The sequence below is a fragment of the Vicugna pacos genome, chromosome 5 (genome assembly GCF_048564905.1).
Source record: "Vicugna pacos chromosome 5, VicPac4, whole genome shotgun sequence".
NCBI classification, from domain to species: Eukaryota; Metazoa; Chordata; class Mammalia; order Artiodactyla; family Camelidae; genus Vicugna; species Vicugna pacos.
The window spans coordinates 5,755,243-5,768,559 of record NC_132991.1 but is presented as its reverse complement, the minus strand read 5'-3'; the positions used below and the strand labels follow the sequence as shown (position 1 = coordinate 5,768,559).

The following is a 13,317-nucleotide window of genomic DNA, read 5'->3' as shown; positions in this document are numbered from 1 at the left end:
TCTGCAGCTAAAGGATTTCTACCAAACAACGAATAGTCCATGATGAGCATATGTTAGGGGAAGACATATGATTTCCAAAGCACTGAAGGAGCAGAAAGACCCAGAGGCTGAGAGTCTAATTGTTTTTTTTTCAACTTTAAATCAATTTATTGATGTAGTAACACAACACACTTGTCTCTGTGACACTCCTACCCTCATCCTACTGTTCCTTTTTCCTCCCCACTTAGAACAAGCTGTATAGTAAGGACAGAAAAGGTAAAGCTACTGCTATATGCCCAGTCTCACCCCTCAGCTGGTGCAGGGTCCCCGACCTTTCTCATAACTTGTTAGAAGGAGAGGGCAGATGCTTATGACTAAACTCAGCCAGAGGCATCCAAGTGCTGAGAACGGACCCTCCCAAGGCCTCCAGGCCCTGAGTGGTCATGCCTTCTCCTCTCTGCTCTGTGTGCTGTAGGAAGCAGTCCTTAGGGACCGGGCTGCAGCCCAGAGGACGAACTCCCGGTGACAATCTGAGAATTGTCATTTGCCTAGTGGTTCTGAAGGCTCAAGTCTTCAGGCAACCTAAGGTTTGAAGGAAAATGGTGCTTCACCCCCTTACCCCCTTACCCCCTCATCAAGAGTAATTAAAAATAAAAACAATACTAAAACATAACATAAACATAACAAAATGTAACAAAACAATGAATTTCCCATTGAATACTTCAGAGATTGCCTATCCCCTATCATAAATGTCAATATATTAGAAATAAATATTTGCGGTACCTTCCCCGTTTTGTTGTTGGGGTTTGCCCTGTGCGTTTGCTAAGCTTTTCAAATCGGTGACCCAGCCCCTGGGCCAGTCTAAGTGAAACTCTTGCTCTACATCAGAGCTGGAACCCGTTCCCCAACTATCCAGAGTCACCAGTAGCCTCAAGCCTTCTCTGAGTCACCCTGTCCTCCTTTCCAAACCTTTACAAATACTGATTTTTTAAAAATTAAGTGTCATCGACCTTCTCTCTCCTTCCTTTGTCCTCCGGGTAAAGTGTAAGGACAGGTGAGTCCCCACAGAGCAGAGCGGTAGGGCAGGGATGACTCGCGTACCGGAACGATTAGAGCTTCCTCGTGGGGCATGTGAGCGGGGCCCGTCCAGGCTCAGGGAGTCACTTGCAGAGGGATCCGAGCATGCGGATCCTGGGGAGGAGGGGAGAGGCAGAAGCCAGGAGAGGCTCAGCTCAACCTTCTGTCCTGAGAATCTTCTGCTGCTCTCCACTCAGCAGGAGATTCTCAGTCTCTTTAGCTTCCTCTCCAGCCTGGGCAGCAAATCACGAGGGGAGGTACCCTGGCCCCTGCTGGGAGGGGCAATTCCAGAGAGTAGGCGGGGGCAGTAAGGGTAAGGCAGGGAGAAAACTCCTTCAAGTCCAGGACTGCATCTGAGCACTAAACAGACTGTGGATGGAAACTACGGGTGTGAAAACCGTATGTTGTATCTGTAGGTGTGGAGGCCACCTGGCAGCCAGAGGCATCCTGAGATGTGATGGACTCTGTCTTCATAGCCCGGGAGATAGAGAGGGAATCAATACAGAACGTTTACTTACATGTATTCACTCAGCAAACCTATGCTGGGGGCTCCTTTGCCAGTTTCTGTAGTGGGCCCTAGAGAAAATGTGCATCAGTAAGATGCCCATATCCTCATAGGAAAAAATGAGAGCATGAGAGAGAGAAAGAGAGAGAGCAGCTCATTACAATACAGCATCTTAAAGGCAAGGTTAGAGGTAGAAAAAAAAAAAACACTGAGAACAGGGAAGAGGCTCAATTAATCTAACCATGTTATCCATCGAGGAAAACTTCCTGGAAGGGGTGGATTCTGGGAGCACTTGGGCCGATGTCTGGCACATAGTAGGTACGCAAATGTTTGTGGAATGAATTTTGCAGAAATTCAGCAATAAAAACACAGTGATGGTCTACAGCTGCTCAGTATCTAGAGAGGCAAGGGCAGGTAAGGCAAACACCATGCCATGTGGTTGGTGGGCCATGTGACCAGGGGACACGGCTGTGTGGCACTGTGTGGTCTGGGCCAAGCATTTGACCCTGTGACCTCAGCCCCACCATCTGTAACTCAGGGATACTAGTGTCTATATCACAGGATTCTGGGGAAGAATGCATTTTTTTAACATTTTTTATTGATTTATAATCATTTTACAATGTTGTGTCAAATTCCAGTGTTCAGCACAATTTTTCAGTCATTCATGGACATATACACACTCATTGTCACATTTTTTTCTCTGTGATTTATCATAACATTTTGTGTATATTTCCCTGTGCTACACAGTGTAATCTTGTTTATCTATTCTACAATTTTGAAATCCCAGTCTATCCCTTCCCACCCTCTACCCTCCTGGTAACCACAAGTCTGTATTCTCTGTCCATGAGTCTATTTCTGTCCTGTATTTATGCTTTGTTTTTGTTTGTTTGTTTGTGTTTGTTTTTGTTTTTTAGATTCCACATATGAGTGATCTCATATGGTATTTTTCTTTCTCTTTCTGGCTTACTTCACTTAGAATGACATTCTCTAGGGGCATCCATGTTGCTGCAAATGGCATTATGTTGTCGGTTTTTATGGCTGAGTAGTATTCCATTGTATAAATATACCACCTCTTCTTTATCCAGTCACCTGTTGATGGACATTTAGGCTGTTCCCATGTTTTGGCTATTGTAAATAGTGCTGCTATGAAAATTGGGGTGCAGGTGTCATCCTGAAGTAGATTTCCTTCTGGGTACAAGCCCAGGAGTGGGATTCCTGGGTCATATGGTAAGTCTATTCCTAGTCTTTTGAGGAATCTCCACACTGTTTTCCACAGTGGCTGCACCAAACTGCATTCCCTCCAGCAGTGTAGGAGGGTTCCCCTTTCTCCACAGCCTCTCCAGCATTTGTCATTTGTGGATTTTTGAATGACGGCCATTCTGACTGGTGTGAGGTGATACATCATTGTAGTTTTGATTTGCATTTCTCTGATAATTAGTGATATGGAGCATTTTTTCATGTGCTTTTTGATCATTTGTATGTCTTCCTTGGAGAATTGCTTGTTTAGGCCTTCTGCCCATTTTTGGATTGGGTTGTTTATTTTTTTCTTATTGAGTTGTATGAGCTGCTTATATATTCTGGAGATCAAGCCTTTGTCGGTTTCACTTGCAAAAATTTTCTCCCATTCCGTAGGTTTTCTTCTTGTTTTACTTCTTGTTTCCTTTGCTGTGCAGAAGCTTGTAAGTTTCATTAGGTCCCATTTGTTTATTCTTGCTTTTATTTCTTCTAGGAGAAAATTTTTGAAATGTATGTCAGATAATGTTTTGCCTATGTTTTCCTCTAGGATGTTTATTGTATCTTGTCTTATGTTTAAGTCTTTAATCCATTTTGAGTTGATTTTTGTATATGGTGTAAGGGAGTGTTCTAGCTTCATTGTTTTACATGCTGCTGTCCAGTTTTCCCAACACCATTTGCTGAAGAGACTGTCTTTATTCCATTGTATATTCTTGCCTCCTTTGTCGAAGATGAGTTGACCAAAAGTTTGTGGGTTCATTTCTGGGCTCTCTATTCTGTTCCATTGGCCTATATGTCTGTTTTGGTACCAATACCATGCTGTCTTGATGACTGTAGCTCTATAATATTGTCTGAAGTCTGGGAGAGTTATTCCTCTAGCCTCTTTCTTTCTCTTCAGTAATGCTTTAGCAATTCTAGGTCTTTGATGGTTCCATATAAATTTTATTATGATTTGTTCTAGTTCTGTGAAATATGTCCTGGGTAATTGGATAGGAATTGCATTAAATCCGTAGATTGCCTTGGACAGTGTGACCATTTTAACTATATTGATTCTTCCAATCCAGGAGCATGGAATATTTTTCCATTTTTTAAAGTCTTCTTTAATTTCCTTCATCAATGGTTTATAGTTTTCTGTGTGTAATTCTTTCACCTCCTTGGTTAGATTTATTTCCAGATATTTTATTACTTTGGGTGCTATTTTAAAGTGGATTGTTTCTTTACTTTCTTTTTCAGCTGATTTATCATTAGTGTAAAGAAATGCAACTGATTTTTGAACGTTAATTTTGTAACCTGCTACCTTGCTGAATTCTTCAATCAGCTCTAGTAGCTTTTGTGTGGACCTTTTAGGGTTTTCTATATATAGTAACATGTCATCAGCATAAAATGACACTTTTACCTCTTCTTTTCCAATTTGGATCCCTTTTATTTCTTTCTCTTGCCTAACTGCTGTGGCTAGGACTTCCAGGACTATGTTGAACAGGAGGGGTGATAGTGGGCATCCTTGTCTTGTCCCAGATTTTAGTGGGAAGCTTTTGAGTTTTTCACCGTTGAGTACTATGCTGGCTGTAGGTTTGTCATATATAGCTTTTATTATGTTGAGATATGTTCCCTCTATACCCACTTTGGCGAGAGTTTTTATCATAAATGGATGTTGAATTTTATCAAATGCTTTTTCTGCATCGATTGAGATGATCATGTGGTTTTTGTCCTTTCTCTTGTTGATGTGATGTATTACATTGTTTGATTTGCTTATGTTGAACCAGCCTTGTGTCCCCGGGATGAACCCCACTTGGTCATGATGTATAATCTTTTTTAATGTGTTGTTGAATTCTATTTGCTAAAATTTTGGTGAGGATTTTGGCGTCTATGTTCCTCAGTGATATTGGCCTATAATTCTCTTTTTTTGTAGTGTCTTTGCCTGGTTTTGGTATCAGGGTGATGTTGGCTTCATAGAATGAGTTTGGGAGTATTCCCTCCTTTTCAATCGTCTGGAAGAGTGTGAGAAGGACTGGTATGAGTTCTTCTTTGTATGTTTGGTAGAATTCCCCGGTGAAGCCATCCGGTCCTGGACTTTTATTTGTAGGGAGGTTTTTAATTGCTATTTCTATTTCCTTTCTAGTGATCGGATTGTTCAAGTGTTCAGTTTCTTCTTGATTCAGTTTTGGTGGACAGTATGTTTCCAGAAACTTGTCCATCTCCTCTAGGTTATCCAGTTTGGTTCCATATAGTTTTTCATAATATTCTAGTATGATATTCTGTATTTCTATTTTGTTTATTGTAATTTCTCCATTTTCCTTTCTTATTTTGCTAATTTGTGCTCTCTCTTTTTTCTTCTTTGTGAGTGCATTTTTTTAAATTGAAGTACAGTCAGTTTACAATGTTGTGCTAATTTCTGGGGCACAGCATAGTAATTCATTTATACATATACATATTCTTCAGATTCTTTTTCATTATAGGTTATTACAAGATATTGAATATAGTTCCCTGTGCTGTACAGTAGGACCTTGTTGTTTATCTATTTTATATACAGTAGTGTGTATCTGCTAATCCCAAACTCCCAGTTTATCCCTCCTCACCTTCTTTCCCCTCTGGTAACCATAGGTATGTTTTCTGTGTCTGTGAGTTTGTTTTTGTTTTGTAAATAAGTTTATTTGTGCCTTTTTTTTTTAGATTCCATGTATAAGCGATAATCATATGGTATTTTTCTTTTTTTTTTCTGGCTTACTTCACTTAGTATGACAATTTCCAAGTCCATCTACATTGCTACAAATGGAATTATTTTATTCTTTTTTATGGTTGAGTAGTATTCCATTGGATATATACACCATAACTTCTTTATCCAGTCATCTGTTGATGGACATTTAGGTTGTTTTCATGTCTTAGCTGTTGTAAATGGTGTTCCTGTGAACATTGGGGTGCATGTGTCTTTTCAAATTAGAGTCTCTTCCAGATATATGCCCACAAGGGGGGCTTGTTGGATCATATGATGAGTCTGTTTTTAGTTTTTTAAGGAATTTCTGTTCTGTTTTCCATAGTGGCTGCACCAAACTACATTCCTAACAACAGTATAGGAGGATCCCTTGTCTCCACACCCTCTCCAGCATTTATCCTTCATTGTGTTTTTAATGATGGTCATTCTGACTGGTGTGAGGTGATACCTCATTGTTGTTTTGATTTGCATTTCTCTGATAACTAGCAAAAGAATGCATTTGGAAGGATACTTTAGTATCTTCATACATACCAATAGTTTGGTGGTTCATACATACCAAGTCTTCAATAAACACCAAATATTATTACAGTCTAATTTTGTAAATGAAAAAGCCATAATGCACATAATCATATAGCACAAGTCACAGCCACAGATGTGTCTCACAGCAGACGCCACCACGGGATGCAGAGGTTACTGGGGTGGGGTTCACTCTGAGCAACAGGGGGTGCGGGAGAGTCCTGGCAGTGGCAGCCAGGATCACTGGGTATCAGTCTCCCAGCAGCTGCTCCCCAAGGGGGCTGCTCCCCTTGGGAGCCTGGAGGTTGGCTCACTGCCAAAGAGCTCCTAGTCTCCTCTTCTTACAAAGGAACACAAATTCCTTACAAAGATCTTTCCCAGGGATGACATCCTGTGAATATTCAGGGTAGAGCCTGGAAGAATCTGGTAGGGTTTGACTAGATGCGCACGGATGGTGGATGATGCCCTGAAATGGGGAGGGGAGAACAAGGAGACGGAACTGGAGAAAACTGCCCGAGGAAATGAAGGCTTCCTAAAGGACGATCCCAGAAATAAAGTCCTGGAGAATCTCCCTGGCGGCTTTTGCTTACCTGCAGGCTGCGGTTATCAGCTCTTCTTGTTGGTGACAACCGTTCAGCAAGCCTCACCTCCCCAGGCTCCAGTTTGCTCAGGAAAAATCCCTCTGTGCACACCTGAATGGGACCAGGTCAGAATTATCGGAGGAGAGGGAGCAGTGAAGGCTCTCAGGACCAAATGGGAAGAAGGAGGGAAAAACAGGCACGTGCCCGACTTCCACTTAATGTTAATCCAACACTGCACGCTCCCGAGAAGGCTTCGCTTGTTTGCTTGTTTGCAGCAAAGAGTTTGGTAAGAAAATCTCAGTGGGGAGATAAATACCTGTCAAAAGCTGTACAGAATTTCCCAGGGAGCAGACTTGTGTGAAAGCCTTTATTTCACCAAGAGGAAAGAAAAGCATATTTTATGTGCATTGTTGGAGAATTAGCAAGGCAGTTCTCGTCTCTCTGGAGAGATCATCCCAGAGAGGAGTCTGCCCTGTGTGTGTTTTCAAGCTATTTCCGGATGGGAGGGTTTTATGCCCTGTCCACGGGGACCTCTGCTGATGCGCCTGTGTTTTCTGTTTTCCCGCAGATGGACCAGCAACTCCGATTCAGTTACAACTTCTCCCCAGAAGTCGAGTTTGGGGGTATCAGGTCACTCACCTTGGGCAAAGTCACAGGTTTGTTGTTCTAGTTTGTTCCTTTCCAGCAGTCTCTGTTAAAATAAATATGTAAGCAAATACTTTTCATCACAGTAAGCATGAGATCTAGATAATATCCAAGATCTAGAACCAAGATGTCTGCTGTACGAAACACTTCGATACATACATGTCAAGTTTGGAAACTGACATCCCCTTTATGTCGACTTCATAGAAGCCTGAGTAAGGTAAATTAGCAATGCAATTAAGATTATTTTAATTTAAAATGTTAACTCGATTTTTTTTAGTTAAGTTTACATGAATTTTACCTAAAGAAATTAAGGATTTGCACAACCCAATTATTGGATTTTGCAAATCCTTAATCTCTTGACGAACTCACCAAAACTTCAAAGAGGATTGAAATCTCCCACGATGATAACGAATGTTCTTTTTTTCTACAGGAAGTTCTGTGAATTTTCATTATATATACTGTGAGGGCTTTTATTAGGTGTGAGCAAGACTGAAATTTTTATATCTTCTTGGCAAATTAAACTTTTTTTCATACTTGAAGTGATGGTGTTTAACTTGAACTTCTCTTTGCTTAAACCTGTTTTTTTCTGTTATTAATACAGCTAATTCAGTTTTGCTTTAGTTAGCATTAGCCTGGTGTATCATTTGCATATGTTTCCTTTCAGTCTTTTTTTTTTAAGCCTTATATGTGATCTTATGAAGAGCTTACAGCTGAATGCATATCATTTGATCCAACCTGGTCACCTCTGTTTTATCAATTGGCAAATTTAAGCCCCTTGACAAACTCCAGTTATTGGTATGGTTGGATTTGTTTCTGCCTCCTTCTTTTCTGCTTGTTCACCTTCTCCTGGGATTCTATCCTGTTCTTTCTTATTCTCTGAGTCACAGTACAGAGTAGAAAACATTAACAACCAGAGACATTTTAAGCAGGAAATCAATTGCTTACAAAATGGTGGCAACCCTGAAGTGTGCATTCCTGTTGGAATCTTCTGGAATGGCTCCCCCAGCAGTTCCGAGCTGACTAACAGAGAGCTGTGAACTCTGAGGTCATCATTAATGCTGAGCGAGAGTCCAGATGCCACCGTGGCCACAGGGTTGCATCTCAACTCCCAAGAGGCAGAAGATCTCGTTAAAACAGTGGCAAAGACCACTTCACGTTACCATGACTTTGCTGGCCAGGAGAAAGAGCTAAAATGCCTGAAAAATGACTTATTTCTCATTCCAGCTTTCCAGATTCCTAAACAGTATCTAATTTTCATAACTTAATCTGTGTCCAAAACCCTAGGGCTGTCAAGTCTGGAAAATGTCCATTTTCCTTTCCAAAATGGCAGTTGAATGAGCCAGTCAACAGTGACTGACATCTAGACTAAATTTTATCTTTCCTTCTCATCTCATTCCCCACTCCCTTGAATGAAAACTATTATTTTATGTAGACACTGCTTTTTTGATATACCAGTGAAGTCACTAATTGCCTTGTCCCAGAATCTCACCTTTTACCAGATTTGATTTCCTTCTTTCCAAAGTAAATTATTTTGAATTTTTTCTCTGTAAGAGAGACTTTATCTGAAAAACAGAAGGTCTTCGCCTTTATTCTTAGAAGATAATTTTGCTAGACCTGGAATTCAGTGCTGAAGGACATTTTCCCTCATATCTTGAGAATTATTCATGGTTACATTGAAGCCAGCTCAGCTGGCTCGTAAGAACCTGTTATACACACATCTCTGCCCAGTTCTGCGTTCAGTGATGTCACAATGGTAGTCTGAAATAGGCCATACCAGGAGGGTTAACGCCATGGAGCTCAGGAACGCTGCAAGTCAGGGCTACCCCGCTGCTGGACAGTCAGGTTAAGCCCTCACCAGCACATCCCTGGATGACCGGTCACTTCTCTTCTGTCTCCTAATGTGGCTGCTGCAAAGAAAAGCTGGTGGCTGTCGGTCTGTCCTGCCTTGGAAAGCACTCTCATCACCCCCACTCCCAACACCCACAACCTACTTTTAAGACCGTTTCTTTCAATTTGGTGTTCAGCAGTTTTATTACCAGACATCTGATGGTAGATTTCTTTTTAATTGTCTTATTTGCTATGTTTGCATTTCCTGTATTTATTCATTAGTGCCTGTGTATCTGGTTCATATGTATTATTCATATGCTTCCATTCATTACTTCTCAGAAATTCTCAGCATCTCAGTAATGCTTCTCTCTTATTCTCTCTACTTGGTTATTTTACACGTGCACCAGAAAAATTTTAGACTTTTTAACTCTATCCTCCTGTCTCTTACCATCTTCTTTTTTTTTTAATTTAAGTACAGCCAGTTACAATGTGTCAATTCCTGGTGTACAGCACAGTGTCCCAGTCATGCATATACATACATATATTCATTTTCATAATTTTTCCATACGAGATATTGAAGACGGTTCCCTGTGCTATACAAAATAAACTTTTTTAAAAATCAATTTTTATATATAGTGGCTAATATTTGTAAATCTCAAACTTCCAAATTTATCCCCTCCTACCTTCTGCGAGTCTGTTTCTGTTTTGTAGATGAGTTCATAGTGTCTTTTTTTGTTTGTTTTAGATTCCACATATGAGTGATACCATATAGTATTTTTCTTTCTATTTCTGGCTTATTTCACTTAGTATGATAATCTCTAGGTGCATCCATGTTGCTGCAAATGACATTATTTTATTATTTTTTAGGACAGAGTAGTATTCCATTGTATAAATATACCATCTTCTTATAATAAGTGTTATTCTCCCTAACTTGCATTCTGGCCAATTTATTGGTGTGCGTTTTTTTTTCACTTTTTTATTGAAGTATAGTCAGTTACAATGTGTCAGTTTCTGGTGTGCAGCATAATAGTTCAGTCATACATATACATATATATAACCCTTTTCATGTTCTTTTTCACTACAGGTTACCGTGAGATATTGAATACAGTTCCCTGTGCTGTGCAGTATATTGGGTTTTATCTTCAAATTCACAAGTTCTCTTTTCATCTATGCCTAATAGCCCATAAAACCCATTCAATGAGTCAATTTCTCATCAATCATATGTTTTATTTCTAGAAGTACTGCTTTAATTCTTTTCCACACACACCTGTTAATTAAGATAGTCTGTTGTCCCCCCTTAGTTTTAAAATATTTGATGTCTTTAAATATTCCACTAATACTTATTGAACATTCTGTCTCTGATATTTCCAATCTTGGAAGTCTGTTGGGATCTAAATCTATTCTTCTCTGTTTTTTAACTCTTTCCTATGTTGGTTTGTTCTCTTATTACTGTGTGTTTATGTGTGTGTGAACTCATACTTTGGTGAAATTAATCTGCAGGAACCTTGATCATCAGACATTGGAAAGATTTCTTCCAGGCAAGATTTGAGTTTACTTTTGCCAGGGGCTAGGTGGTGCCGCCAATTTCAGATTATTTCAGTTTCTCACTTTGGGTTTTTTTTTTTTTACATGAGAGTGAGTATACACTTGTCCTCCAGGCCCAAATGAGAGCAAGCCTCTGGTGAAGTTTCAGCAGAAATGTTCTTGTCAATATCATAATACGTCATTTGATTATTATTTTTATCACTGTTTTTTTTCAATCCACTGCCATAATCTGAGGTGAAGAGGTTTTGTGTTTATTCCCTCTTCTGTTAGGTGATTTTATTTTCTAGTCCACTTTTCGCTGTTTTAAATGTGAGTCTTGCTCTGAACATCTTTACTTGGCAATAGCTGGAGGCTAGGGTTCTTATTCTTCAAGATGATTCAGGTTATTTCTCCCCTGATGCAAACTTAATGTAGGTTTATGACTCATTGCCTTGGTTTTCTCTTCCTTTCCTCCAAATCCCCTCCCAAACTTAGGCTTCCTCCTTGTTAGTGGAAACTTAGCAAAGCATTACAAATGTGTTTGTCTGGTTTTAATGAAGCAGAATTACTTTTGAGGGCATCTGGTTTATTGTATGCCCTCTGCTACCTAAATATATCTTGAGTCATTTAATCCTCGCTTCAACCAAACCTGAGGAATTTTGGGAGGAGAGATAAGGAGGGCTGCATGGTCAGAAAACCCAGGCTCCTTTCACAGCAGCTGGTTTGTGTGGCACAGCCCTGGAAACTTCCTGTGTTTAAAAACTTCTCTCCATTCATCTTGTCCCTGTGTATGACATCCCCGTGGCTTTTCCATCTTTTGAACTAACCCCATAATACAAAAGACTGAAAGGGTGAAAATTTAAAGCAAGGTACTATATTATTGAGGGACACCTTGTCATTGTGCTTGAGATTCTTTGAGAGGAAGGATAGCAAAGAAGTTGGTTGTGATCAAGTAAATATCCAATAAAGTGTCTTCACTGTACTAAGCGTCAGCATATCTTGCCTGCATCCCTGCCTTCCCATCCAAACCGCTGTTCAGCAGACAAGAGCATTCAGATCCACAATTAATCTTGATGTTTTTAGTCTATGAAAGGTCTATAGCTGGAGGTGAGGGAAGATGATACAGAGATCGGGTTTATTATTAAGTGGGGACACCTGTCCTGCAGACCCTTTGGAAGTAAGCCTCATGAATCAGAAAGAGTTTGGAGGAGGGACAGATGCTAGGGAAAGGGGTGATGCAGACATGGAAGGGTGCTATTTATGACAAATGTAACCCTACTCCACAACTTTAGAGGAGTCTATTACCTGTTGGACATGTTTGACTCTAAAACAAGGTTTTGCAAGCATTTTTCACAGTCGATCTGAAGGACACACAAGAGTAGTGAATCTGTTGTCCCCACTCTCTTCAGTACCACGAATAGCTTTTCATCATAAAGCAAGAACAGATTTATCCATTTTCGTTCTGTAGGAGGAAGGGCCATTTCACCATTGTAGAGGGTGGTGATTTTGTATCAATGATGGCAATGAATGGTATGTGCTACACACACACCATGATGAGTAAAACATTCTCTTTCCTGAGAATTCCTAGGGTGTGGAGTAGTTTCCACTAGTCCATGATAATAACACATGGAATTATTGACATTAAAACTGCATTGTAATAGGATCGAGCCATCCCACTCCTGGGAACATATCCAGAGGGAACTCTGATTTGAAAAGATACATGCACACCAATGTTCATAGCAACACTATTTACAATAGCCAAGACATGGAAACAACCTAAATGTCCATCAACAGATTAATGGATAAAGAAGTTGTGAGATATAGATAGAGAGAGAGAGAGATAAAGAGATAGATAAATAGATAGACAGAAAGATAGATAATAGATAGATATCATAGATAATAGACAGACAGATAGAAAGAAAGATAGATAATAGATAGATAATAAATGATAGATAGATAGATAGACAGACAGAATAATGGAATACTACTCAGCCATAAAAATGAATAAAATAATGCTATTTGCAGCAACATGGATGGACCTGGAGATTATCATACTAAGTGATGTAAGCCAGAAAGAGAAAGAAAAATACTATATGATATCACTCATATGTGGAATCTAAAACAAAAATAAAAGAAGGGAAAGGACATTATGAACTCATCTACAAAACAGACAGACTCGCAGACATAGTAAGCAATCTTATGGTTACTGGGGAAAAGGGGTGGGAAAGGATAAATTTGAGAGTTTGAGATTTGCAAATGCTAGCTACTATATATAAAAATAGATTAAAAAAAACAAGCCTCTTCTGTACAGCACAGGGAACTATATTCAATATCTTATAATAACCTTTAATGAAAGAATATGAAAATGAATATATGCATGACTATGTATATGCATGACTGGGACACTGCGCTGTACAGCAGAAACTGACAGATTGTAACTGAATGTACTTTAATTAAAAAAAAAATCCAAAAAACTGCACTATGGGCAATTACCGAAGGTAAGTCATGGAATGTGTCAGGTTGATTCTTTGGTTTACTGACATTCTTTGACTCTGTCTTGTTTGGCATACCTGTGCTGGAGTAGAAACTTGTTGCTTATCTATTTTTATATATGGTAGTTAGGATTTGCAAATCCAGAACTCCCATTTTGTCCCTTCCTTGGTAACCATAAGTTTGTTCTCTATATCTGTGAGTCTGTCTCTGTTTAGTAAATAAATTCA

At 39.6% G+C, this 13,317-nt stretch overlaps 1 protein-coding gene and 1 long non-coding RNA gene across 2 annotated transcripts in view; one reads left to right on the top strand and one right to left on the bottom strand.

Moving 5' to 3' along the window:
* The window catches only part of CNTNAP5 (contactin associated protein family member 5), a 730,584-nt gene that overhangs the window by 683,296 nt on the left and 33,971 nt on the right, over positions 1 to 13,317 (top strand). Inside the window, exon 21 of the mRNA XM_072960805.1 lies at positions 7,170 to 7,257. Within this exon, the coding sequence (XP_072816906.1) occupies positions 7,170 to 7,257 (88 nt within the window). The remainder of the gene's footprint in view (positions 1 to 7,169; positions 7,258 to 13,317) is intronic.
* On the bottom strand, positions 6,955 to 8,943 carry LOC140696319 (uncharacterized). Its single transcript, XR_012072477.1, has 2 exons — positions 8,736 to 8,943; positions 6,955 to 7,292 (listed from the first exon to the last, which is right to left on the bottom strand). It is a non-coding gene; the product is annotated as an uncharacterized lncRNA (long non-coding RNA).